We start from the raw sequence: 26,587 nt of genomic DNA, 5'->3' as shown, positions 1-26,587 counted from the left end.
GAAAAAATAAGGTTCTAGAAGTATGGTGTAATTAGTCACTAGTAAGTCTTGGAATTAGTCAGCTTCTAAAAAGTAAGTACGAAATATCTTCCACATAATTAATAATTTTTTTTTTTTTTTTGTTTGAGGAATTCCACATAATTAATAATACATCTACTTTTCAATTATCTTGGGCTAATAACAGGACTTCCTCATCTATTTAAGAGCTCAATTATATTGTTACTATTGTCCATACTCAATTACCTAAGTCACGTATCTTAGTGAAATTGTGAGAGTACATAGTGTAAGATTGAGTGAGAGGTCATGAGTTTAATTCCTACACTAACATCCCTAGTTAAGGATGGTAAATTTCAAAATGATTTCATCATGGACGAAGATGAACGTCCTAAGGTTGCATATAACCAATTTAGCAACATAATCCCGGTGATCTCTCTCGATGGAATTGAGGATGACACACCGGGAGGACAAAGGGAGGTTATACGCAACCAAATTGCTAAAGCTTGTGAGGAATGGGGGTTGTTTCAAGTGGTGAATCACGGTGTTGATCTTAAACTTGTGCATGATATGGCTAGCTTGTCTAGGGCATTCTTTGCTTTGCCTGATGAAGAGAAACTTAGGTTTGATATGAGTGGAGGCAAAAAAGGTGGTTTTATTGTATCTAGTCATATACAGGTACCTCCTATCTTACAAAAATGAGATTTTTTTTTTGTTAGGGATATTAAAATTTACATAAACTTATTTAAACGTAAGTTAGCTTTAAATTGAGCATTTTTTATAACCATATTTGCACTTATTTTAAAATATATATATATTTATTTAGATCAAATAAGTTGAGAAAAATAAGTTCTAATAAAAGTAGATAAGAGCCACTTAATTTCAATGTACAACTAAAACAAGTTCAATTTTTGTACTTTCAGGTGAGTTAATTAAGATAAATTAAGGTAAATTTGTATTATATAAATAACTGTTAAGTTAGATTAATCCTTATTTGAACTTGCTTTGTTGAAATAAAGTAGGTTAGTGTTAGTGCTTTGACCCAAATATAAAATTATCAAATGTTGTATTATACACAACTTATCACAATAATATTATTTTGGAGAAATTGTAAGAAATTATCCTAATTTTGCTGTATTTTGTTTCAATAATCTCAACTTTAGATTATTATGGAATAATCCGAATTGGGGGCTATTGATTTTCTTCAAATTAGTGATATACATATTATATATCAAAGTTTATTTTCATTAAATGATATGGAGTACTAGTAATGTTATTATTGTTGACTAAAACGTATTCCATTCATTGATTAAGATTTATTTTTATTGGATAGAATTTTTTATTTTTTTATTTTTCTGAAGAATTTATTGGATAGAACTTATTTATATTTGTATGGAATATTATATATTATTTTAACGTAATAACATGGCTTTATATATGATTTCCCTAAAAAAAAAAACATGGCTTTATAGGATTAAGAATATGACTAGATTAGAGTGGATGTTCTCATGGTAGTCATACTTAAAAAGTTAAAATGACTACCAAAGGATGACTACACCTAATTTCTATTTGCCAGTTTGACTTTTTTTTTTTGTTGGTCAAACTTATTAAAGTTGATCTTTTAAAAAATATTCATTATTTGGAAATTAATTATGAAAAAAAAAATTATTATTTAAAATTAAATTTTTGAAAAAAAAATTCAAAAGAAAATTTCATTTATAATAAGTTTGACCACCAAAAAACTACTCCCTCTATCCCTAAATTACATTCCTATTTCTAACATTTATTCCTCACATAATAGAGAGAAGTATGAATGTAACTTAGGGACGGAGGGAGTAAATCAAAAATTGGTCAATGAAAATTAACTATATAGGTAGTCATTTTAAATGACTACTGTAGAATTTCAAGAGTGGTTAGATTATTTAACTTATTGACTCAGATATATAAGTCCTAATTTGTTATTTATGGGAGGTCAAGTATATTACAAACAACACCCAAAATAGATATTATGCGATTTCAAAGTTTTTATAGTGTTTGAATAAGTACTTTCAAGTCAGAGTGAGAAGATGGAGGGCCCAAACATGTGATCAAGGTTCGATTTCTTACAGTTCCCCATTACTGTGATAGAGTTGGGAGCCCTCTTCCTAGTTTATCATTAAGAGGAAGGTACTTTGACTAGAAAAATTACTTCAGTCAAATATTCAAATATGAAGAAGGTTGTATATTATGCAGTATTTATTTGATAACTATCCTTACCTTTTATAATATACAAAGTATGAAATAACCTTATAAATAATGTTAAGACATTATATCCATTAAAATATTTATATAATTATTTGCCCTTATTAATGTTAATTGTCTTGTTTATAAATTCTTATGAATAGTGTATATATATTTATCCCCCTTATAAACATTTGTTTACATATTTGTCATCATCAATGTTGTCAACAATTAAATTTGCGACATATGGTCAAACTGAATATCTACTCGAACATAGCTAGCTATAGTGCGCATCACACGATGAGGCGCCCTAGTAAAACTAAATGTACTAGGGAGTATTTCATTTGATAGTAATTGCTGTTATGTATTAATACATAACTTATACAATGTATTATTTAATCCATCATGTATGGGTGTTTTAATTTATCAATTTACCTGAACCAAACATATCACATGCAATCGTGCCCTTATGGCACTGAGTACTTTAATATATATGAATTATATTTCATATATTTTTTTAACAAATTTGTTTTCTATTTATCTATTTTAAAAATATAATAATGAATAGTTCTTCTTATTTGGATGTATAAAGTAATCTGAATTTTATATATTTTTTTTTGAACGGGAGTAATCCATAAAATTTAGCAAGTATTATTGAAGATTTCGTAAATCTTCTATTAAGAATATACTTCATACGACGTATTATATAGTATATCGTATTTAATTACCTTTTTTAAACTAGCATATTACATACTCATTTCTTAAAATAAGTTTTAATAATGTCTATTAAAATCTAATAATTTCAGATAAATAAAAATCAAGTTAATAAAATAACCTTTAATTAATTTTATTCAATTTTATTTTATTTATTTATTTAATATTAACTTTTATGATTTAACCTTTACTAGAATGAAATAGTAGCAAATTGGCGGGAAATGGTAGCTTTCGTTCCATACCCAATAAAAGAGAGGGACTACTCAAGGTGGCCCGATAAGCCCAAAGAATGGCGGGCCGTAACGGAACTCTATACAGAGAAGATGATGGGCCTTGCAATCCAACTTTTAGAGGTTTTGTCCGAGGCAATGGGTCTTGAAAGGCAGGCCATGACAAAGGCCTGTAAAGAGATGGCCCAGAGGATGGCAGTGAACTTCTACCCAAAATGCCATGAGCCCAGTCTTGCAATTGGGCTTAAAAGACATACTGATCCAGGTACAATTACTTTGTTGCTACAAGACCATGTTGGTGGGCTTCAAGCTACTAATGATGGTGGTCAGAATTGGATCACAGTCCAGCCCATTGAGGGTGCATTTGTTGTCAACCTTGGTGACCATGCACATGTAAGTTTGATGATTCTTAAACTATTTTTGCTTAATCAAATGCAAATAAGGTGTGTTCTAAATATTTTAAATCTAAAGTCATCAATCAATCAATAACTTAATACTAAAACACACACCGGAAGTGACATGTGTCACATCCTGATGCTGTTTTTTTTTTTTTTTTCTCCATCCAAAACCCCACTTCCCTTTTTAACCATTTTTTCCTATTTTATTACTCCCTCCGTTTCATAATGTTAGTCCCATATAGAATCAATCACATAAAATAAGAAAACAAATATATTTGGAATCTAACATTAAAGTACAATAGAATTCATGATTAGTTTACCTTATTTAACTTTTTTGATTTTTTATTAGGAAAACACAAGTTATAATTGCATAATTTAAGGTAAAAATTTCCTTACTTAGAGTCATGTCATCAATCCACAAGCAATTAGTTCCCAAAAAATCAAGTTATAAATGAAATATATTCAACATGGGTAGATCTTTTTGAAACGCCCAATATAGTATATGGGACTAACATTATGAAACGGAGGGAGTATATTTTTATTTTTTTTTTTATTTTTTTTTGTTGTTGTAAATATTTGATACAATTATAATAATCATTCCAAATCTTTTATAATTGTATTATCTTTATGACGAAAATATTTAATTATCTTTATGTAGGGTAAAATATTGTGTAGTGTAGAACGGACTCATGTGAGTCCGGATATATAAACAAAAAAAAATTTGTCAAAAATTAGATAATAATAGTCAGATATTAGATTATATATATATAAGATATATTAGGTTATAATAAGTGTCAGAAATTAGATAATAATGGTCAAATATTATATTATTCTTATTAGGTACGGAGTATTAGATTATAATTATCATATATTAAGTCTTAGGGTCTGTTCATATTTACTGAATTGAACTGAATTGATTGGAGTTGAACTGAACTGAACTGATTGGAGCTGAATTGAACTGAATGAAAATGAACTAAACTTAACCGAACAGAAATTAAGTAAATGTGAACAAGCTCTTAGTTATCAGAAATTAGATTATAATACTCGGATTAATAAATATCAAAAATTATATTAAATTTATCAGAATTTAGGTTATGTTTCGGGTGAAACAATGGGACCTTGCCGAAGGTCCGCTGAGGTTGATGAAGACTAGTCCGGTCCAAATGATGTTGGGCCGAAGGTTTCCTGCACAGCAAACACACGTAAAACTGGCCTTGGGGGTGGATCCGAGGAAGACCCCCCGATGTCGAAGTCAAATAGTGTTTAGAGAGAGAAAGCTATGCAAGAGAATTAATGCTTGAGGCTTTGTATGTGTATATTTGACAAATGATGTAATTGAAGGCTTTTATACCTTAACATACAAGGAGAGAGGGTAACTGGGCCGCAAATAGTCATGGGCTGACCATAACAATTTGGACCATTTGACTTATGCTGACTTGGCTTGATGGAGGCTTGGGCCTTGACCTTGGATTATTGGATCATTTAATGACTAGGCCCAATTGGCTTAATTGGACCCAAACAACTTGCCCCCCAGACCCGATTCGGAAGGATGACGGGTCGGGTTTGAATCCAATAAGGATGGAGGGAAGTAAATGATTTAATTAAATCAAAAGATTTGAATTTTTAACAGCCATTAACTAAATAACTGTAATTAGGATAATTAATGGGGAAGTTGAATGGATAATGGGTGGTTAATTAAGAGAGAGAGTGTTTAACGGTTACTTAAGGAGGTTTTTAAGAGGAATTAAGCATTTTGGCTTTCTAAATTCCCGTTTTCTGGAAATATAAACCAAATTCGCCATTTCTCTCCTCATTTCTTCACCAACTCACTTTCGAACTCTCTGAAAACCCATTACTTTCGCTTCGAAACTTCGTTCCACACCCGAAATCAAAGCTTGGCGCTCAGCCCGTTACTCTGATCCACTGAATCGGCGAGTCTCGATTCTCATAAAGGTAATTTTCTTCGAATTTCCCTTGATTTTCTTAGTTTTTTCAAAGAATTCCTCTTTTCCCGACGTCCTTTCTCGCGAATTCATCGATGGCTCGCTTAAGAGGTCGCCGGACTGGAAGACGAGGTCAGCTCAGGGACCCTAGGGACCGTGCCGACGTATGGAATGGGGAACGCGTCGAGGAAGACCCGGAGAGGGGGATTCCGGCGGTCCCTTTGAACGCGGCTGGCCCTCAGCAGGGGGCCGAGGCCGGTGCTGCTGAACAAGAGGGTGATCTGCCTCCCGTGCTTTGGGACAATACCCCTTATCATTGGTGGATCAGGCATGCCGAAGCTTATCGGTTTGCCAAACAGATCGAGTTACACTACGGCATCCTTGAAGAAGATGGGTATTGGTGCCGAATGCCCTCGCCTACTGACATAATTCATCGCCCTCCCCCTGGGTATGTGGGGGTGTATACTCGGCAACTGCAGTACGGGATTCGGTTCCCCTTGGATCCCTTCGTCAGGGACATTTTGATAAAGTACAGGATCTCCTGTGCCAGTTGACGCCCGTCAGTATTCGGCGGGTGATGACCTATCTCTGGGTATGCAGGTTCTTTGCTGTTGAACCGAACTTGCACTGTTTCTGAAGGATGCATCAGCTGGTGCAGAATACCCAAAGTGTATACGGTCACCATAGGGATGGCTGGTGGCAAATTGAGAGTCATCCACAATATTTAACCATGTGGCCGAACGACTCTTCGGATAAGGACTGGAGAGGCCAGTGGATCTGGGTAAGGGCTCCTGCTGATCTGGAGCACCCCTACTTCTTCAGGGCCCCCCGTTACCTCTCCAGGCCCGATCCTAACATGCAAGATTTGGGTCCCGGAGACCCTAATGCCGCTAGCCACCCAAGCTATGAGCAGATGAATTTCTTCGGGAAGTAGAAAAACCCTGGGGGGACTGGCCGAATGAAGTTCATCCCCACCCGATGGCTTCTGGACAACCATTACGTCTTCCAAGAGAAGATGTTGGCGGTTGTCGGCCTCAGCCGAAAGCTCAGAGGCGGTAAGTACCTTCGGCTAGGGCCGAGGAATTTATTTCGCTGTTGCTTCATTTGCTTTGTCTATGTCTTAGGGTTAACCTTCAACTTCTCCTTTCAGAGTTGAGCGAGGCTACCTCTGACATCGACTACGATCGGTTAGGAGTGAATACTGAACGGGTCATCTTAGACCGGGCTCCAGCTATCACTGCCCCGAAGGATCGTCCGTTGTACCTACACTCGACGGGCCTTCAGATCGAGGCTGCTGCAGATTATATGCAGCGGAAGTCTTGGTGGGAGAAACGGGATCCTCTGAGGCCTTTGCTAGCCGAAGAAGTACTCGCCGCTCAGGCTGCTGAAGAGGTGACCAGAGCCATCAACTCCCTAGAAAGGGGTGAAGGGACCTCTGGTGCCGCCGAGGCTCGCCCGAGGACTTTGGTAAGGCTTTCAGCACTTGCTTTTTTTTTTTTTTTTTTTTTTTTTTTTTTTTTTTTTTTTTTTACTGATCCCTTCTTGCTCCCCCCTTCTGCAGTCTAAGGAAGAGGGCAGAAGGAGAGAAGAGAAGGGTCCGGCATCGTCAGACGACCTTTCAGAGCTTGAATCTTCGGACTCTGACGATATGGACGATCAGCCTCTGGAGCAGAGGAAGAGGAGAAGGAAGGGCCCAGCTGTTATGGGTCCGGGAGAGTTCACGCTGAGGCCAATGCCCGGCGTTGTAATAAGGGAACCTGCTGCTGGCCGAGGCAGGGTACCAAGAAGCACAGGGGGTCCTCCTCCCCCGACTCAACCACCACCGCCAATCCCGTCGTCGCCGAGGACCCCTCCACCACCTCCAACTGCTGACATGGAGGTGGACCAGCGAACTCCTGATCCAAAGGAGGGGTTTCCTGAAGCGGTTTCCAACAAGGGGAGTGCTGCTAAGCTCCCTGAGGTTGAAGTTGTTGAAGTAGCCGAAGAGGCGGCTACTGATGAAGATAAGGCCCCTAGGGGCTTCACTGCTGAGATTCAGCGGGAGGTTGACGCCTTGACAAGTCAACCTCTCAGCGAGGCTGAAGAAGCCTAGGCTGGAGGGGCAACGACTGAGCCCGAGAGAGCGGACGAAGTTCCATCGACTTCGTTCCCCTCCTTCAAGTCCTTTTAGTCTGGGGACATGGGGTTCTCATCCAAGAAGTGCTCTATCCCAGATGGTGTTAGGGCCGAGATCTGGGGGAGACATAGGGAAAGTGCTGAAGCTTACTTCGGCGGTTGCTCCAAATTATCTGACATGGAGCACGTCCGAGAGTGGTCTATTCGGGCAACCGCTGGAATTGCCGAACCCGGTCCTTTAGTACCAGATCTAGCTAGAGACAACCAGAGGCTGCTGATGCAGGTACGTAATAATATTCTATACCTTCGGCATTTTCAGTTTACTCCATTCACTTGGAATTTTATTTAACTTAATTTCAATCTCGGCTCTGCAGGTTGTCTACAACCATACCATGACCTGTGAGATGATTGACACGCTCCAGGAAAGGGTGGACATCGCTGAGACAGAGGTAAAGCTTGCCCAGCTGAAACAGGAGAAAGCCGAGGACAGGGCCCGGGTTGTCATTGACTCCTTCAACACTTTCTGCGCTGAAATGGAGAGGGACGTCCTGCCTCAGATGGATGAAGGTGAGGCCCTACTTAATGCTTTCGGCACAGTGGATGTTCCCAGCCTCAAAACCAAGATCCAGCACAAAATCGACACTGAGGTTCAATCTCAAGTGCTGGCCCGAGAAGAGATATCTCGGCAAAAGATCAAGATCTTGGAGGCTGACGCCGAACAACACCGCCAAGCATGTGAAGCGAGGGAGAAAGAGCTGGTCGAGGCCGGGATTCAGCTAGAGTCTCAACGACAAAACATCACCAGCCTGGAGGTTTAGCTGACGAACCAGGAAGAGCGTCTCTCCCAGGCCCGAGCCAAGGCTGAGCAGACTGAGCAACGGCTCGCTGATGCCGAGGCTCAGTTGAAGGGACAGCGGGAGTCTTCCCAGAAAGCCTTAGAAGAGGCGCAGAAGAAGCTAGCTGATGCTGAGACTCAGCTAGCCCTTAGGGTTTACACCCATGAGGAGTACTCAACTGCCTACCTCAACGGCTATGGGGTAGCTCGGAGACTGGCTCTTCATTCTGCACCTGATCTGGACTGGTATCAGTGCGAAATCTGGGATGAGGACCCCGGGGTTCCTCATATGCAGCAAGCCAGTCAGGCTGAGGTTGATTTGCAGGCTCGCCTCCAAGCCGAGGATGCTGAGATGAAGGAGGCTGAGCTGAAAGAAGCTGAGATGACGGAATAACCAATAAATTACTTTAAAAACGACCATTGCAAAAAAAAAATAATAAAAAAAAATATATACTACAACTTTTTGTGACACAGAATACAAACTATAACTTTGATACATCCAACTTTGAAATTTTTTCTTTAATCAATTTCTTTCTTGAAATAATTTTCTACTCACTTTTTATAAATCACACAACATATTACACTTACTTAGAGTTGTCACTTACTTAGAGTTGTCAAAAGCTGACTCAACTTGAAATACCAACCCTAACCCGACCTATTAACCAAATCGTCTAAACCCGAAAAAAATGGTGACCCAAACCCGACCTAAAACCAACCCGAATTCAAACCGACCTGTTCCTAACCTGACGCAAATTCAACCCAACCTGTTCCTAACCCGACCCGAATTTAACTCGACCTGCTACAAACCCGACTCGAATTTCAACCCGACCTGTTACAAACCCGACCTAAATCAACCCGACTTGTTATTGACCTGACCCAAATTCAACCCGACTTGTTATTGAATCAATATGTATAGGTCGTTATCAGTATTGAAACGTAAATTGAATCCTAACTCTATTCCTTCAATATTTCACTTTGACTTTTAAGAGGTTAGTTTCACAACATGTTTTTAAGGACGAATTTCAGGGACGAAACAAGTTTTCCACAAATTATTGACTTAAACCGAATCCGACACGAACCCGAGAATGACCCGACTTGAAAATGACCCGACTTGATTATAACCCGCAAATTATTGACTTGAACTGAACCCGACTTGAACCCGAAAATGACCCAACTTGATTATAACCCGTAAATAATTGACTTGAACCGAACCTGACTCGAACCCGAGAACGACCCTAACTCGTTTAATCCGAGTTTAACCCAACCCGAATGTAACCCGACCAAAACCTGACCCAAACTCGATAAGATGTATGACCCGACGTGACCCGACTCAAGCATGACCCAATCCGAACCTGACCCGCATATGTTATGGCATTAACCCGTATTGACCCGACCCGAGATGACCCGACTCACACTAACCCAACTCAAACCCGACCTGTTTACCCGAATTGACAGCTCTAGATATACTTTGTATATACTACCTCTTTTTTTGTTTATATGCAAAATTTGGCCTTAATAGCATGACTTTAAACAAGGTACAATATATCGAGTATGAACTTTGATTAATAGGTATAACAACACAAACTTATTTATTGAATGCGTAAAATATCATAAATAAAATTCGGCATCTAAAATTTTGCTAGATACAAAGAATTTTTAATACTTCGTATATATTTACTTTTTGACAATTTTGACCACAAATTTATCGCGTAATTAAAAATATAATTTAGTCTTAAATTTGTCGTGACATCATCATAAAGTGGCTCCCATTTGTCTTAAGATGAGACTTCATAGGTTTTTGCCTTAATATCAACATAGAGATTGATGTTGGATTTTGTGTACTAATGTTTTGAGAAGAATTAAATTTCATTGACTTTGATGAAATCTTAACAGATAAAAATTACTCGTATTAAATATTTAGTGAAAAGTCTTGAAATAAAACGGGGCCAATTGCTAGTACGATTTTACCGTTTAAATATTTTTTTTCGTGCTTCTTTTTTTGTTTTGAAGTATCTTAGCAACGGAAGATTCAAGAAGGCAGATCATCAAGCAGTTGTGAATTATGACCATAATCGATTGTCGATCGCGACATTCATCAATCCAGATCAAGAAGCAATTGTGTATCCTTTGAAGATCGAGGAGGGAGATAAGCCAATTTTAGAAGAGGCCATTACATTTGCTGAGATGTACAAGAGACATTTTGTTAAACACCTCGAGCGAGGCAAGGCCAAGAAATTAGCTAAGGAAAAAATACTTCGGAAAGAGGAATTAGAGAAGATGCTTCAAAATTCAGGGGAAAATGTTAAATCCATGCAAGAGTTACTTGCATAGTTTCTTTCAAGAGAATTAAGTTACTTGCAAGAGTTACTTGCATGTATAGTTACGTAGTACAAAATACAAATTAATAAATTAAGTTTTGCTAAATTATAGTGAATATTTTCATACAATAAAGATGATGTTTTGTACTCCTACCTATTTGTAACATGATTACATGATATAGTATGAAGTTATTTATAAAATAAGTTTGATTTCAAGTTTCAAATTTGTAATATCTTATAAAATAGAATATAATATAAATTAACAAATATAAATTATTCTCTTTGTTTTCAAATAATTGACACGCTCCCTTGAATACGTATTTTAAATGTCACCAATTACACTCCGTACTTTATCAATTTTTGAACAAAATGCTCTCTCTAATACTTCGTATGACCTTTGAAATAAAAGCTTGCTTTGTGTGCTCTGTACATTGTATGCATAGTAAATTGGTAATGTATATTCTTATCAATTTATGTAAATGTGTGTGTAATTTATGTTTAATGTGAAACGGTAACTAATAATTTCGAAATTACATTGTTTTTTTTTTATATATAATTTTTTTTATTGTTTTTTTTTTGGAGAAAAAAAAAAGGTTTGCAATTAATTATTCATATTCTCTTATGTTTTGTTTTGTTGTATTGGTAGTTGGAAGTCTATATTTGATGGTAGGGACCAGGGAACTAGGGATGATACGGAAAGTACGTGGTTGTTAGAGAGGATTGTTGACTAAAAATTAAAAAACAAAAATGGCAGTTTTTTTTGGGTGTTTAGAAAGCCATAAGGATGGGGGTGAGAATCTCCCAAATCTCCTATATCCGAGAGAGAAACTCTAACATAAAACCTTTACCATTTATAGAAAAAGTTAAGATGTAGAAAGATAAGGATTAGACCATTACAAATTTTACAAATAATAGTTCCTATGTTTTTTTTTGGACAGTTAATTATTCATATACAAATTTGCTAGAATAGTATAGAATACAAAAGTCAAAGTGTTCCAATTATACTACTTTGAGTACCTTCAATTCTGTCCTTTTCGACCACAGAATGCCATACTATTATTATTGTTACTTTGTATTATGTATGGGTGGTCAACGAAATTGGTACAACAATAATACACCTCAAGATACTCATCCAACTGGGAGCAATCTCTAAACAATAAATTAATTGAAATGGATGGCGTTCAATTTTGAATTTTGATGACAGACCTTGAAACGTAAATGAAGAATAAATAATCAATACTCCCTTGTGAATTATTACTGCCTACAAATCCAGCCAGCATTATTTGACAAAAACTTATTATATTTGAGGAGAAGAATACGATTTTTATTTAGACTTGTTTGTTTTGATGAAAAACATTTTTTATAATTTTTTTTTTTTTCAATGGAAAACAAATATGTTTACAATAATAAAAAAAAACCTTATAGTAGAGGAAACAAATATAAGTAATAGGGAGAGGAATGATAGTAGAGAGAAAGTAGTAAAATAAGCTAAAAATCATACTAGTCTTTGTATTATACAAGTATATTTTAGATCTTGACATTATTCACAATTTAAAGGACAAAATTATTTCTAATATATAGTCAAGTACTCAAGTGAGATCTTATTTGGCTCAACAAATACTATATTATAAGAATATAATTATTATTAAAAATAGGAAAATTTGTCAGAAACAACCTTTTAAAGTGTCCACTTTATTTAAAACAACCTTTTAATTTATTTTTTTTTTTGCTATTTCAGACCATATTATAAATTTTTTTTATCAAAAACAACCAAGACCTTGTTTGGCAAATGGCTGTATGCGGTTGGCTGTTGGCTGGTTCACTTGGCTTGTTTGACCAGCTGGAATGTTTGGCTATTTATAAGCTTTTGAAATTGGCTGTTTATAAAAGTGTTTGGTAAATTAATTGTTGGTTGTTGGCTATTTATTAGATAATTTGTGGGCCAACAAGCCAAAAGCCAACAAAAAAGCTACTCAAAGCAGCTTTTTCATTTTGGCTTAAAAGCCAACTTTTTCGCTGACTAAAAAGCCAATTACCAAATACATTTTTTGGCTGTTTGACCACCTAAAAAAGCCAAAAACCAAAAGCTAACCAAAAAGCCATTAAAAAGCCAATTACCAAACATGGCCCAAATGTTACTTTCCGGCGTTGGCTCTTTTTTTGCCAGATGTTGACCACGAGTGTGCGAGTCACGTGACCTCCTATATTGCTTAATACATCCATTTTCCCTACAATGAACTCCTATTAAAACCCCTGCTTCTCTTTCATCCCTCTTTTAGTACGAGTGAATTGGAGGGAAAATTGGTGTATTAAGCAATATACGAGTTCATGTGCATTGCACACTAGTGGTCAACATCGGGAAAAATAAAGTCAACGCCGAAAAGTAGCATTTGGTTGTCTTTGATAAAAAAAAATTTATAATGTGGTCTGAAATTGCAAAAAAAATAATAATTTAAAAGGTTGTTTTAAATAAAGTGGACACTTTAAAAAGTTGTTTCTGACAAATTTTCCTTAAAAATATGAATAAATAATCTAATATATAAGTTATTGACAAAAGAAAACAATGCATTTCTATTGTTTGTTAATTTTATTACATACTACGATATATATTTTGAAACTCAAATAATACAATATGACAAAACTCAATGTAAAAATCAGTGCATCTCCAAAACCACACACTAGATAAATAATATAATTAAAAGAGCACATCTATTTTTTTACACAAACTATTGTGTAAGTCTGGATTGATCAAATGTTTTGCCAGTCTTGCGGATTGTTGATATCCTTTTATTGACGGGATGATATCCTCAAATTGATTAGATGATATTCTGTATATGGCTGGATGATATCCTTTATTGGCAGGATGATATCATCTATTGGTTATATGACATCATGGTTGAATGATATTCTCTGTTCGTTGGCTATATGATATCATTTATAATTGTGTCTATGATATCCTTTATTGATTGGATGATGTCCTCTCTGGACTATATGTTATCATTTATAATTGTGTCTCCTATATCATCTATAGGCTGGACAATATCCTCTATTAGATATATGATGAAATCCTCTAACAAGTTGTAGTATCCTCTATCAAATATAAATTATACATAAACTTTATAAAATATTGCATATCCTATAACAAATAATACATATCCTACAACAAAACTGTACGTATTAAATAACATATATCCTCCAACAAGTTGTACATATCCTATGTACGTAACCTATATTAAATAACATATATTATTGTGAACCTAAGATTTATACACACGTAACTGACATTATATTCAATATAGTGACCCCTAATTTCAATATAGTAACATTATTTTTAATATAGTAACCTTTTTTAAAATTTGTGTGACATTTAATGTTAGGAAAATTTGAATTTTAGTACCTCGAATATGGGGGTAATTGAATTTTAGTACCCATCTAAAATTTTATTTTAAATTAGTACTTCCAAAATGACAAAACTATAGGTTTCAGTACCTCCGTCTAGTTCCGTTAAGTTTTCCGTTAGTGGGGCCCATTATCTAATTATTTAATAATTTAATTTATTAAAAAAAAAGAAAAAACATTTTATAAAAAAAAAAACTTTAAAAAAATAAAAAAATAAAATAAAAACAGCCACTGACACAAGCGCCGGCGCCGGCTTCCAGCTGTTGGTGGCCGAATTCCCTTGGCACCGGCGCCGGCCACCCCTTCCCTTTCCCTCCCTGTTTTCCCCTTCCCCAAAACCCTAGCGCAACCACCACCATCTTTTCTCCCTTCCTCGTTCCTGGCCGCGACACCCCACCCCTCCCCTTCCCTTTCCCTCCCTGTTTTCCCCTTCCCTGAAACCCTAGCGCAACGGTGGCCACCACTACCGTACCATGGCCGTCACCTTAACCCAGCCCATCGTTGTCTCCCCGACCCGAAGCCGTCGCCGAACTACCCAGACCTCAACCCAATCTAGCCCGGCGAGAAGCCCCCATCGTCATCTCCCGACTCCAAACCAGCGTCGAACCACCTAAACCAGCCCAGCGAGAAGCCGATAGCAGCAAATCAACCTACCACCGCCGCAGAACTCCTCTCCCTTACCCAAAACCGTCGCCGAACTGACGAAATTCCAACCCACACCCATACCAAACCCACAAAGCGTTGTGGTTGTTAGGGTACAGTTGGGCTCGTTTCGAAGGTTGATCGAGGGTGGTCGGACGGTTAGTTTCATGGTTCGAGGAAGGTCGGCCGGCTGACTTCGTGGGTCGAGAGTGGTCAATTGGGATGGGTGACGGCGGTGGGGGTTGGCGCCGGTGGTGGCTGGTCATTTTTTTTATTTTTTAATTATTTTTTTTATTTTTTTAAGTTTTTTTTTTATAAAATGTTTTTTTCTTTTTTTTTTAATAAATTAAATTATTAAATAATTAGAAACGGGCCCCACTAACGGAAAAATTAACGGAACTAGACGGAGGTACTGAAACCTATAGTTTTGTCATTTTGGAGGTGCTAATTTAAAATAAAATTTTAGATGGGTACTAAAATTCAATTACCCCCATTTTTGAGGTACTAAAATTCAAATTTTCCTAAAAACAATGACATTAAAAAAAATTAAAAAAAAAAAATCATGTTACAAGGATCCTTAAACCAATATATAATAGGGACATCACTTTCACTAAGTAAATAGACATCCATCAAACTTATAATATCAAGAAGTTTATCCACTTAAAAATAATGTAAGTAATTCAAGCCTACAAACTTGTTGAGGGGTGAAAGAAGAAAATTAGAAAGAAACATGCAACAACAAATAAAAAGTTATACTAGTTTTTCAAGCAATTAGAAGATAGAGTACATGAAACATCCAATTAGGGAAATCTAATCAAGCCTACACAATTGAAATAAGTATATGACATACACTAATCAAGCCAAAAATCTTCGAAACAAGAAAGTCATATCAAAACATAGTCGAAAAATCCCAAACTAAAACCCTAGAAAACGCCATCAAATTCATCATAAAAACCCATAAAAAAACTTTTTAAAAAAAATACAACAACAACAAGGAAATCTGAAATTTTAAAAAAAAATACCTCTTTTGAGTAGCCTGAAAGTCCTACAAGATGAGAGTCACGCACTTTTCAGTACAGCTCCGCAGGAACTATTGGTTTCTGGGCAAATTAAATTGTTGGATTAGAATGTTAGATCATACATATAGGCTCCTCATGATAATCCACCCCACATATAAAGACTCAAACTTCTTGGTTCAAAATAAGAGCTAAAATATGGGCAATGAAAGAGAACTAGGCCAGGGGAGGTAGTACCGCAGTAGTGAGCGATTTATAATAGTGTCACAAGTTTCATGCATTATCATTTATCAAGCTCTAAATTATACTCTGTAAATGTATTTCAACTTAAATTGATCTTCACATCTGCTAATTATCACAACCTTCATTATCAACTCAACCCAATTCTTCAGCAATATACATATCATCTTAACCAACAAACAAACTTATACATTCTTAACAATAAGACTTGATTCATCAGGTCTTGTTTTACATTTGGTTTTCAGATTTCTCTGCATATCGCACTGTGTTTCTAAACCTGGGTACGTTATTGCTTACACTGGCTTCCACATTCAGTGATTCTTTGATATTTTACTATAGCAGTGCTATGGCTGTTGGGATCATCGTTGTGGTACTACTTGTTCTTTTCCAGGTAATTATTGATTTTCTTGTATGTAACCTGTAGTTTGTAAAACTTCTTTCCGATTTCCGGTGTGTGTTTTACTGAAAGTTCTTGTGGCATATAAACAAATAGATATTTGTTCCAATAAATTCAATACAAGACTATAATAAAAGTAAATAAAGTTTAAAAGACATAAAATGGGATTTTAAGGAACTAGAACACCATAGCCAGCTTAAAAGGCAGACATAAAGCACATAATCTCATACTCGGTCTAAGACTCTAAGACAAAGCAAAATTTACCACTGATGATCACTTGTGTGAAACAAATAAAAACAACCACAAATAAAGATATGATGCAAATCCAAATTTCTTACAAGCTGTACTCTTCAAAATAAATCGGTCGTGAGTATTGGGGTTGCTGTCTAATGATTTATAAGGGAATGAGTATGCTTCTAAGAGCAAAGCATGTGAAGACAAAATGCAATCATCAGCCACCAAATCACCATAGAAAATTCATATCAAAAACCCATAAAATTCAAAAACAAGAAAATTCATATCAAAAACCCATAAAATTCATATCAAAACCCCATAAAATTCAAAGCCTATAAAATTCATATCAAAAACCAGAAAATTCAAAGCCTGTAAAATTCATATCAAAAACCCATAAAATCCCGAACTAAAACCCTAAAAAGTTCCATAAAAATCATAGAAAAGAAAAACCAAAAACTATAAAAAAAAAATTAAAAAAATAAAAATAAAATAAAAATATGGAAACCTTGGATTTGATTACAAAATTCACGAAAAAAAACAATATAACAAGAAATTAAAACATCTAATTAAGGGAAAAAAATTACCTCGCAATAAGAGATCGATTCTTGTTCTACACCAACTCAAAATCGATGACATGCAAAGAATAATTCCCAATTTTAACGAAATTTAGAGAATTGTGAGATATTAGGTACAAAAAAAAATAGATATATACCGAGCAACAATATTGTATAGCAAATTGTAAGTTGATACCTGAAATTTATGAAAGTGACGATCCAAAAACCCCCAAATTCCTTGAAGTTTAGCAAGCAAAACCCAAAAATTAACCAAAAAGGAATGATGTTTTTCTTGTCGCTGATGATGGAGTCCAGGTTTAGAGGAGAGCAGAATAGTGGATGGGCAGTTTAATTGGGAATTTGGGGGATTTGGGAGCCTGATTCGAGTGAGGGAGAAAATACAACCCGCGTGCTAATTAGTTTTTCATTAATTAAAAATTTTAAAATTGCGGCCATCCATACTCACGTGCATAGCACGTGATTTTCTCGACGCTTTTAAGTTTAGAGTCAATCTTCGACTATAAAAAACGTCGAGAAAAGACGGTACCAAAATACATACGGGGACGCCAACCAACAACGTCGAACCAAAAGCGTCCAAAAAGTACTCTTTTTGTAGTACTGTGACTTCTCATGTAGGTGATGATTTCCCGGGCATCAGGAGTAGATTTTTTGTTTCCCTCCGGCTGTTCACCCCGGCGGGTGTTTCTTGTATTCTTCTGGGGTAGAAGAATTTTGGACCAGTCAAGGGTCCCGGTTGCTTGTCCCTGACTGGATTTCTCCTCTCTAGAGAAGTCTTTCTTGCCGACTGACCCTTGCTTGGGCCAACCCTGCTCTTGGTGATCAGATACTTGATTTCACCCTTGAAACTAGTCATGAATTTCATTAGTTCGTCCCGGGTGACTGGGGCGGATCCGGCTGACCAGGGGGTCGGCTTATACCCGCCTGGCTTGCACTTTGTTCCAGAGTGTCTTTGGGACAAATGCACTTGGTAATCAGAGAGCCATCCTTGGCTATGTAGGTTTCGACCTGAGGATCATCATCCTCATGGTAATTAAAGACCTCCGGCTGGTTAACCAATTGGTCAGGAGGTGGTATAGATTCTTGAACCATCCTTGAGGTACTCTCCCCAAAGACGACGCCAAATGTTTTGGGTGTTTTTTTGTCCCTTGGGAGAGTTACGGCTCAGAGACTAGTTGCGCGCGGCTTGTACCTGCAATACAACGGAGACTCCGGGTGGTTGGAGCTTCGCCTCCAACGATCAAGTTAGTGCTTGAAGATAAACGGTAGAAAGTGCGGAAAAAGGTGAAATCTTATCGGATTCCGAGATTAGGTGATTCTCTGATGTAAGAGAATGTAGGGTCTACTGTAATAATTGTAGATGCCCCAAAAATGGGGGAAATCTCCCTATTTAAGGGGTCATTGGGAAATGTGCCCTTGATTAGGTCACTCTGACCTAATCATTTTGGGCTGTGCCGAATTTCGGCTTTCTCGGGGTTTGAGCCATTGAAGGCCGTCTTTTTCTCCCAAGTTCTAGGAAGGACACGTGTAAAATGGAGATTGGCCCAATTCGGACCAACCAGGGTATGAAACATGTCGAGGTATGAGTGGACCATGTGGCATGGGTAAAATTACCCAAAATAGATACTTATTGTTAATTGTTTGACTCAAACTCAATTCAACATATATGCATAGATGGGAATAGATCATGGAAGAATGAGGAGGAATGATATGTATGTGGAAAGCATGTAGGAAGAAGGTGATGTAGGTGGAGAGATGTGGAAGAATTTAGGAATAGAGTAGACCCCCAACTCAAATGACGAAAAGGACGACTCATGCGTGAACCTAAGACATGGTCATGGTGACACATATATACAAAGCATGTTCTAAGATTTGTGGGTGTAAGTGATATGTTCAAGACTCGTGTCATGACCATGTGACTAAACATATGATTAGACTTCAACAAAGACTAAGTGAAGACCTCACGTATGTGCACTAAACTGGACAGGCTGTAGTATTTTAGTCATAACTTTTTATACGTGACTTCGAATTAGATGAAACAAACGCTAAATGAAAGATAAAACTCACGGCTATAGATCCATAAGATATACTACTCGTAATTCTTTCTAGAACTCCGATTATGACTAAAAAAATTTGACGCTTGTGCAGTATACGGAAATCAAAATCAGGGTTGACTCAAAGGAACTATGACTCAATTTTAGGCATATTTATTGGTTCAAATTAACTAATAAATTAATTAAGAAAAATACTTTGGTAATTAATCAGTTTATTTAGACTTATGCACAAGTCAAACAAATGGTTAGCGTAAACACATATAAGCTATGCACATGAAAGAGATGCACAAGTAGTCAATTAAGCCCAATATGATGCAATGAGTTTGCAACCTAACCATGACTCTAGTTCTCTAAAGTTCAAGGATTATGGTTATTCAAAGAGGGTCCATGGTTATGAGTCTGGATGCATCATGCGGAATCCTAACCTTTGGAAGGGTTGGCGCGTATGGATGAGACTCCGCAAGTTAAACTTGCTTTCATGGTTTAGTGAATTCAAAAACTCGGATGTACCCGTCATTGCAATGAGCGTTCGATTGGGTAGATGGAGCGTGAATTTTCAGAGGTTATATCCATATGTAGAACACATATGGGTTTCTAAAAAGAGGGGAAAATACAACCAGTAAGTAAAATCGAGGAAACATTACTGGAATCGGTCAAAGCAAGAAGGCATATTTTTTGCTCGGTATTAGAGGAACATGGCGCGAGACAAGAGGGACCATCGCGAGGAGATGGCCCTTTCGCGTCGCAATATTGTTATCGCATCGTGACAGAGCCATCGCACTACGATGGGAACTGTTTTCTCAGCGCTAGTTCCTACATGCCTCGGCAGCTTCCTGTGTTCTTCGAATTTTCTAGTTTTCGCTGATTTTTTTCGATTTTAGTTGTAAAAGATATTTCCCAAATTTCCTCCGTGTAAAAAGCCTATGTTTTTGAAGCATTATGGATGATCTATCCAATGCTGACCTTTATATGCTTATGCCAATAATGTTAATCATTTTAAATAAATTTCAATCAAAATTACGCACATGAATACTTAGAACGTTTTGAGTCTCATCCACTCATTATAAATTATTGCCAAAATAAATTTCAGGAATTAAAATAGAAATCCTCCTTAGTGGAGTTCTTAAAAACTATAGGGAATTTTCAAGCATCTCACACTTGAGCCCCACTGTGATCATATACTTAAGCATGGTGGCGTCCAAAGGGAAGGAAGCTAAAGCAAAAGAGTTTCCAACAAGTTTTAGGAACTTGTAAACCGTTTACAGGGTGAAGGTTACACCCCTTCACCTTTCATGAGATCGCGAACTCCATAGCGGTCATGAACCATGACTGGATATTTGGGGATAAAGGTAAAAATCCACTCTAAAGGAGATTGAACCTTCCCTAAACCTGTTTAATCTTTGTTGGTTGATTATTAATGCACAAATTGGCGATCACTTGAATTAAAATCACATTAGCCTAAATAAAATTATTAATTATCTTATTAAGCGTGATTTCAAATACAAATCCCCTTTAAACCTGCAAGAGAGGGCGTCATCAAGCAATAACAATAATATACATCAAGTTACATAATAATATTGGTTGACAGACACAATAAACATCATCATCATAATATTAATATCCTCATCAAGGCATAATAATATTAGCTAGATCCTAGGCATGATATAATAACATGATTAATAACAAATCTTAGCATGTCACTAAACAATAAAAATTAAAACTTTAGCCTGAACATGATACTAACATGAAAGAAGAAATAGGAAGCAACCTGAGCATGATACTAGAAAGCAATAAGTAACATCCTAACATTATACTAGAAATTAAAATAATATAAGCATGCTTTCTACAAAATATAGCAATAAAACAACTTACTTTGTTGCCTCGGTTCTCTTTCTATCAAAACAATACACACGTTAGTAACTTTAATAAAAATATTAAATCAAATAATTAATTTTAAACATTGAAATACGGATTAAGGATCAAACTCATAAATTATCAACCCTTCACGTCTAGGGCAAAGACAACTTAGAACTTGGCTATGTGTGTCTAAGTCTCGTGATGGACGAATGGTGATTGAAAAGGCAATGCTTAGAAAGAGTGAGAAAGAAAGAATAAGCTTCTATCTTTTAGAGAGAGAGAATATAAAGATGATAGTTGATAATTGTTGACGATTGAAAACAGGGAAACACGACCCTATTTATAGAGAAAAATTCAATTCTCTTTAATCCTATTCCTTTACCTTCTTCATGGTTAGTTTTCTAAAATACAAATAACCATTTTAAAGTTATAATTTTATATCAAAGTATTATTTTAAAAGAGTTTTATTTATAGCCCATGAACATTAAATTTGAGTTTATGTTGTGATAACCTTATGGTTATGTTATTTGCAAGGTGTATTCATGATTGAACTTTAAAAGTGTGAAGTATTGATTGATATTTGGAATCAAGGTTCTTGAGGTTCTTTTGTGTGGTTTTGCTAGCAAGGATAAAGGTACGTTTAGGTGACTAGATACCTTTGAAAGTGATTGGTTTGAATAAACTTGTTTAACATGATTATAATTGGTAATTGAATTAAATTGATTTGAATTATGATTTTGAAATATATTATGTTTGGAGGTGTTGATTTATATATTTTTTAAATCATGTTTTGAATGGTTTGAAGTACTAATTATGTTGTAGGCGTCGTTCGAAGTGCGCCTACGTAAAGCATGTTGTGAATATGCTTGGCACACATAGGAAGTGGGAATTGACATTATATGATTAGGGACAAGGAAACTAGGGAGCCGCCAACAAGTTTTTAAGGAACTTGTTAATCGTTCACGGATCATAAAAGGTAACCACGAATAAAGAGACAACGATAGGAAACAACGATTGACCCGTGAAGGTTACGCCACATTCATAATCCATGAGATTACTAACTCCATATGGTTCGAAACCACGAAAGGAGGATCGGGGATGATGGTACGAAGTGAGTCATGGAGTCACATTCGCCCGTATTGGCCTCTACTCAATTCTTATAGTGAAAAGTGATTCATGCGATCTCAAAGGCATGCAAACAAAATATTCAACTTGCTCCAAACTATTATTAAGCTAAATTGGTTTAATATTAATGCAACATATAATTCTATTATATCGTGATCACTTGATTAACACAACAAGATTAAAAGGAACCTAAACTAGTTGTCCAAATTATCTTATTAGGCGTGATTTTCAATTACATATTCCCTTTAAACATGCAATATGGTGATCATAAATATGGTGATCATAAATATACGGTCATATTTGTGCTTATTTGAGCTCTACGGAGCTATTTTTATTACTAATATACGTTTTCTAGTGTTTTTGTAGAGTTGATATTATTTTTGTAGGAATTTGCAGATTAATGTCAATTCCCGAGCTTATTGAGCCATTACAAAGTCATTGGAGTTTGATCGTATTTTATGACTGTATATTTAAAGCTCAAGGCCGAGTTAAAGAAATTTGGTTCGGTGAATAAGGGCTCAACTTGTGAAGAGATCCAAATTAATATTTCGAATCAAGTAATGAGCAAGCAAGTTAAGGATCTTGGGCCCAAAGCAAAACGAAGCACGAAGCCCAGTCCCCAAAAAAAAGTCAGCTGGGCGAAAGTTAATTTGTGGGCTCCTGATTTGCTTATGTCGGCTTTGATGGAGTGTTTTATAGTTAGTGGGATTTGTGGACTTTCCTTATAAAAGGAGTAGTAGTACGTAGGTTAAGGGGTAGATTTTAGATTAATTAGTTTTAGTTTTCTTTTTTTCTTTAGTTTAGTTTTAGTTTTTTTTTCTCTCTCCTCTTAACTAATCTCTTAGTATTACTTTCTCTCGTGTTTCTCTCTCTACAACTGTTGGTTTAATTCCATCCTTTATTTAATCTCTTTCCTTTATTATGTCTTGTTTAATTGTTTTGTTTAGTTTATATTTAATTATGTGTGAGTAGTTTTCTTTCTAGGGTTTGTGGGATCCATAAATAATATGAAGGGGTAATTTATTGTTGTTAATTGTCAATGTTAGATTAATTTCCTATTGATTGATTTAATGCTCTGTGACTAGATTTGCGCAGATCTTTTAAGCATGAGTTTGACAATATTGATTCGAGATTCGACAGATGAGAATCGATGTTTAGGTCTAATTTCAATAGGCAGGTTAATTTATAAATGGTTAACTCGAGATTCGAAACATGAGATTTAATACCGGTAAATTAATTGTGTGATAGTAATACGTAGCGAAAGCCCTTTATGATCTGATTAATGTATGCATTGATGATTGATTATTATGTTTTACCCTGGAACATTATTTATTGGTGAACCTATGCCCTAGATCCTTTTATTCATTGTTTTCTCCTTATTCTTAATCTTCGTAGTTTAGTTCCTTTTGATTATAATATATTGGTTACTTTATAATCTAGATTATATTAGTTAATTAGGAATAGAAAGACTCGTTTCTCTGTGGATTCGACCCTACTTCCCTATCTACATTAGTTATAGGATTACTTTTAATTAGGGGATACGACTTTACCTTATCATAGAGCATAGAAGAGAGCAGAGAGAATTAATTGATGCCCCGAACATCATAAATGGGGGGTATTTATAGGGAAAATAAGTAGAGGGAACACACGGAACCCTAAAAAGGATAAAAACCCTAAAAACACTGTCGTGACACGGGGGAACCTGGAGTGACGCGGGATAGAAAATAGGCTACAATAAGTAAAACGCGTTTAGGGATTACGCGGAGAAAACACAAATCAGTCCTGTGTCACGATATAGGCACCGTGTCACGGGAGAATATGCCGTGGCGCGACAACATTTCCTGTGACGCGGCACAGTTTGCCGTGACGCGACAGACTCTACTTCCTTTTTCCATCCAAATACATTTTAACCCTAATTACGATTAGCATTTTTAATTGTCGCTTCATAATTTTGGGCTATTTTAGGTTTATTATTCATTAATTGGGCTAAAATAATAAATAATGTGAAATGAATAAAAAGGTTTGGGCCAAAATAAAAATTGGACTATGCTTTGACTAAACATTAGGATTGATCCATTAACCATTTTATCAACTGAATTTGATTGAATATGAATTTTAAGCACTCTCGGGATTAAATACTAAACTTGACCAATAATGGCAGTGAAAAGTTGTTTATCATCGGGTTTGGTTTCAGGGAGACATTTTTAAGTGTCTACACATGTTTAAATAACGGATTTGATTTTAAAATGTTTGTTGAATTAAATAAAAAAAATTTCAAGGATGAGTTATTGATTTTGAAAAGTTATTAATATGAGGTTTTATTCTAAAGTATTTATTTAAAAGGTTTTGATTTTGAAAGTATGTGGAATTATTAAAAAGGAGTTTGAATTATATTGGAGTTATTGGATATTAAAAGGATTTATTGAACTATTGAATTATTATTATTAATGCTTTATAAGCATGTTGGTAATTCCACTATGCAGATTTGGTTTATTGATAAGGGGTTGGACTTTGTATGACCGAATTTTTCCTCAAGAATATCCTTGTAACATAAGGAGACTAGCTTGGGGGTGTGCACACTTGGGTGAGGAATTGGATTAAAAGAAATTGGTTCTTAATAAAGGAAATGGTTTTATTAACTATTATTTTGAATATTGAATCATTGGAATCGGTTTTGGAATAATGAGTTTGAAATTATTGAATTAATTATTGGAATTGATTTTAAAAACATATTTGCAAATAAATTGAGTTTACATTATCTTGCACTTATCGTACTTAGCATATTTTGCTAATCCGTATTTTCTTTTTGCTTTAGTTTGCCTTGTTAACCGTAAAGGTAAGTAGTGTTGACTATTTTCAGGTGGAGTCATGAATTAGCATATGGGAGTCCCGATATTTGCTTCACCTAGTTTAGGAATGTAGGTCTTGTCTTCATTTTGAGTACTCATAACAATGTCACAATTCGGCGGTAACACGCTCAATTCTATCTCTACAGTATAATTATACATATTATACTGGTAGTTCTGTAGAGGGAGATTTAGGGGTGTTACAATTAATCCATCTCTTTAGAAATTCAAATAACCTTCTAGATTATTCTAGAAAATTAAAGTGATTCCTAATGACTTTAGAAGTGATAATTAATGGACCCTCCACTTGATCATTGAGTAACTCATAAAACTCATTTAATATCCACTTTATTATTTGGGCCATAAATTCCACATTATTCATCGGAATTGGCTTATAATAAATCATCGGAGGGCTCTTTTCGAGCCCCATCCAACTATACTATTATTGGACCCATATCATAGACTAATTTAAATTGGATTGGACAATTTTTATAAATAAGGTATGAAAAGAAATATTTTGGAAAACAAAAAAAAAGATTTTTTTATTAAAACGAGTGCATCACGAGGCTCTTTCACATTTCACCTCGTTTGATAATCAATGAAGTGAAAGATATTCATCACTGTGTTTGGTTTTTGAGGGAGACACAATCAGGTGTCTACACCACCTTGAAAACTAACCCATGGTGGTTTCAAGTGTGTTTTGAGGTGGGTCAACACCATAAAATTAGGTTAATGGTAGAAATTTGGCCAAAGGTAATATATTACTCCCTCCGTTTTTAAATACTTGATCCATTTCTCCATGTGTAGAGTTTTAGGAGAAATTGGAGAAAGTAATAAAAAATAGAGGTAATTGGGTTGGTGAGAGAATAAAAAATTGTAAAGAGCAAAAGTAGTGGAGAGAATTAGAGGAGAAAGAATATAAGATGAATAAAATATGATTTTTGTTGGGTCCGCTAGTTGAGAGAAATGAATTAAATATTGTACAAGTTTTCCCAATAAGAAAATGGAGTAAATATTTAAAAACGGCCGAAAATAATGAAAAGTGGAGCAAGTATTTAAATACGGATGGAGTAAAACATTTTATCTTTTGTTAGGTAATTTCTTACAACATTTTTTTTATTAGGTAGTTTATCACAAAATTTAGGTTTTATTAGGTAGTTTCTAACAAAAAAACCCTAAATACTAGTATAGAGTATCACTTTAATTGGGTTTGCCGATTTAAAAAGTCATATTATTTGACTTCAATTTACAAAATTAGTCACTTAGTTCACTACTTATAATAATGATTGGTGTGAAACACTTATGCTTGAAATGGTGACTCAACATGGACCATAACAAAGTACTTGCCACGTTAGTCAAGTGGTACAATTCGTGTTATTAGTGCTCGTCATCCAAGTGGTACAATTTGTGTTATTAGTAGCACTGTCAAACGGTTTGA

General features: G+C 35.6%; 2 protein-coding genes and 1 long non-coding RNA gene across 7 annotated transcripts in view; 2 read left to right on the top strand and 1 right to left on the bottom strand.

Annotated features, from left to right (window-relative positions):
* Positions 1 to 17,667, bottom strand: part of LOC110733508 — a 29,840-nt gene extending 12,173 nt beyond the window's left edge. For 4 of the 5 annotated variants that reach the window (XR_002513647.1, XR_002513642.1, XR_002513641.1 and 1 more), the window contains exons 1-3: positions 17,446 to 17,667; positions 17,280 to 17,305; positions 15,831 to 15,908 (exon numbers count right to left, since the gene is read on the bottom strand). This is a non-coding gene — a long non-coding RNA (uncharacterized LOC110733508). Of the gene's footprint in view, positions 1 to 10,541; positions 10,629 to 15,830; positions 15,909 to 17,279; positions 17,306 to 17,445 lie in introns of those variants that run through there. The other variant, XR_002513643.1, reaches the window with a different exon arrangement.
* On the top strand, positions 107 to 10,991 carry LOC110733489 (naringenin,2-oxoglutarate 3-dioxygenase-like). Its single transcript, XM_021913548.1, has 3 exons — positions 107 to 672; positions 3,123 to 3,551; positions 10,460 to 10,991. Exons 1-3 carry the CDS (start codon positions 304 to 306, stop codon positions 10,778 to 10,780), a joined length of 1,119 nt encoding a protein of 372 aa, XP_021769240.1. The 5' UTR covers positions 107 to 303; the 3' UTR covers positions 10,781 to 10,991.
* LOC110733497 lies at positions 7,669 to 8,883 on the top strand. The gene is made up of 2 exons (XM_021913558.1): positions 7,669 to 7,897; positions 7,989 to 8,883. The coding sequence occupies exons 1-2, from the start codon at positions 7,679 to 7,681 to the stop codon at positions 8,430 to 8,432; spliced, it is 663 nt and encodes a 220-aa protein (XP_021769250.1). The 5' UTR covers positions 7,669 to 7,678; the 3' UTR covers positions 8,433 to 8,883.
* Positions 17,668 to 26,587: the final 8,920 nt, after the last annotated feature.

Source organism: Chenopodium quinoa, unplaced genomic scaffold (assembly GCF_001683475.1).
Source record: "Chenopodium quinoa cultivar QQ74 unplaced genomic scaffold, ASM168347v1, whole genome shotgun sequence".
Lineage (NCBI taxonomy): Eukaryota > Viridiplantae > Streptophyta > Magnoliopsida > Caryophyllales > Amaranthaceae > Chenopodium > Chenopodium quinoa.
Note: the sequence above shows the minus strand (reverse complement) of the source record. Positions and strands in the feature narration are given on the sequence as shown.

What these genes read in the sequence shown, in the direction of transcription:
- LOC110733489 (XM_021913548.1), top strand. Translation starts at nt 304, where the DNA reads ATGAGTTTAATTCCTACACTAACATCCCTAGTTAAGGATGGTAAATTT. An exon ending in TTGTATCTAGTCATATACAG is followed by an intron (nt 673 to 3,122) that starts GTACCTCCTATC and finishes AACCTTTACTAG; the next exon opens with AATGAAATAGTAGCAAATTG. An exon ending in ACCTTGGTGACCATGCACAT is followed by an intron (nt 3,552 to 10,459) that starts GTAAGTTTGATG and finishes TTTGTTTTGAAG; the next exon opens with TATCTTAGCAACGGAAGATT.
- LOC110733497 (XM_021913558.1), top strand. Translation starts at nt 7,679, where the DNA reads ATGGGGTTCTCATCCAAGAAGTGCTCTATCCCAGATGGTGTTAGGGCC. An exon ending in ACCAGAGGCTGCTGATGCAG is followed by an intron (nt 7,898 to 7,988) that starts GTACGTAATAAT and finishes TCGGCTCTGCAG; the next exon opens with GTTGTCTACAACCATACCAT.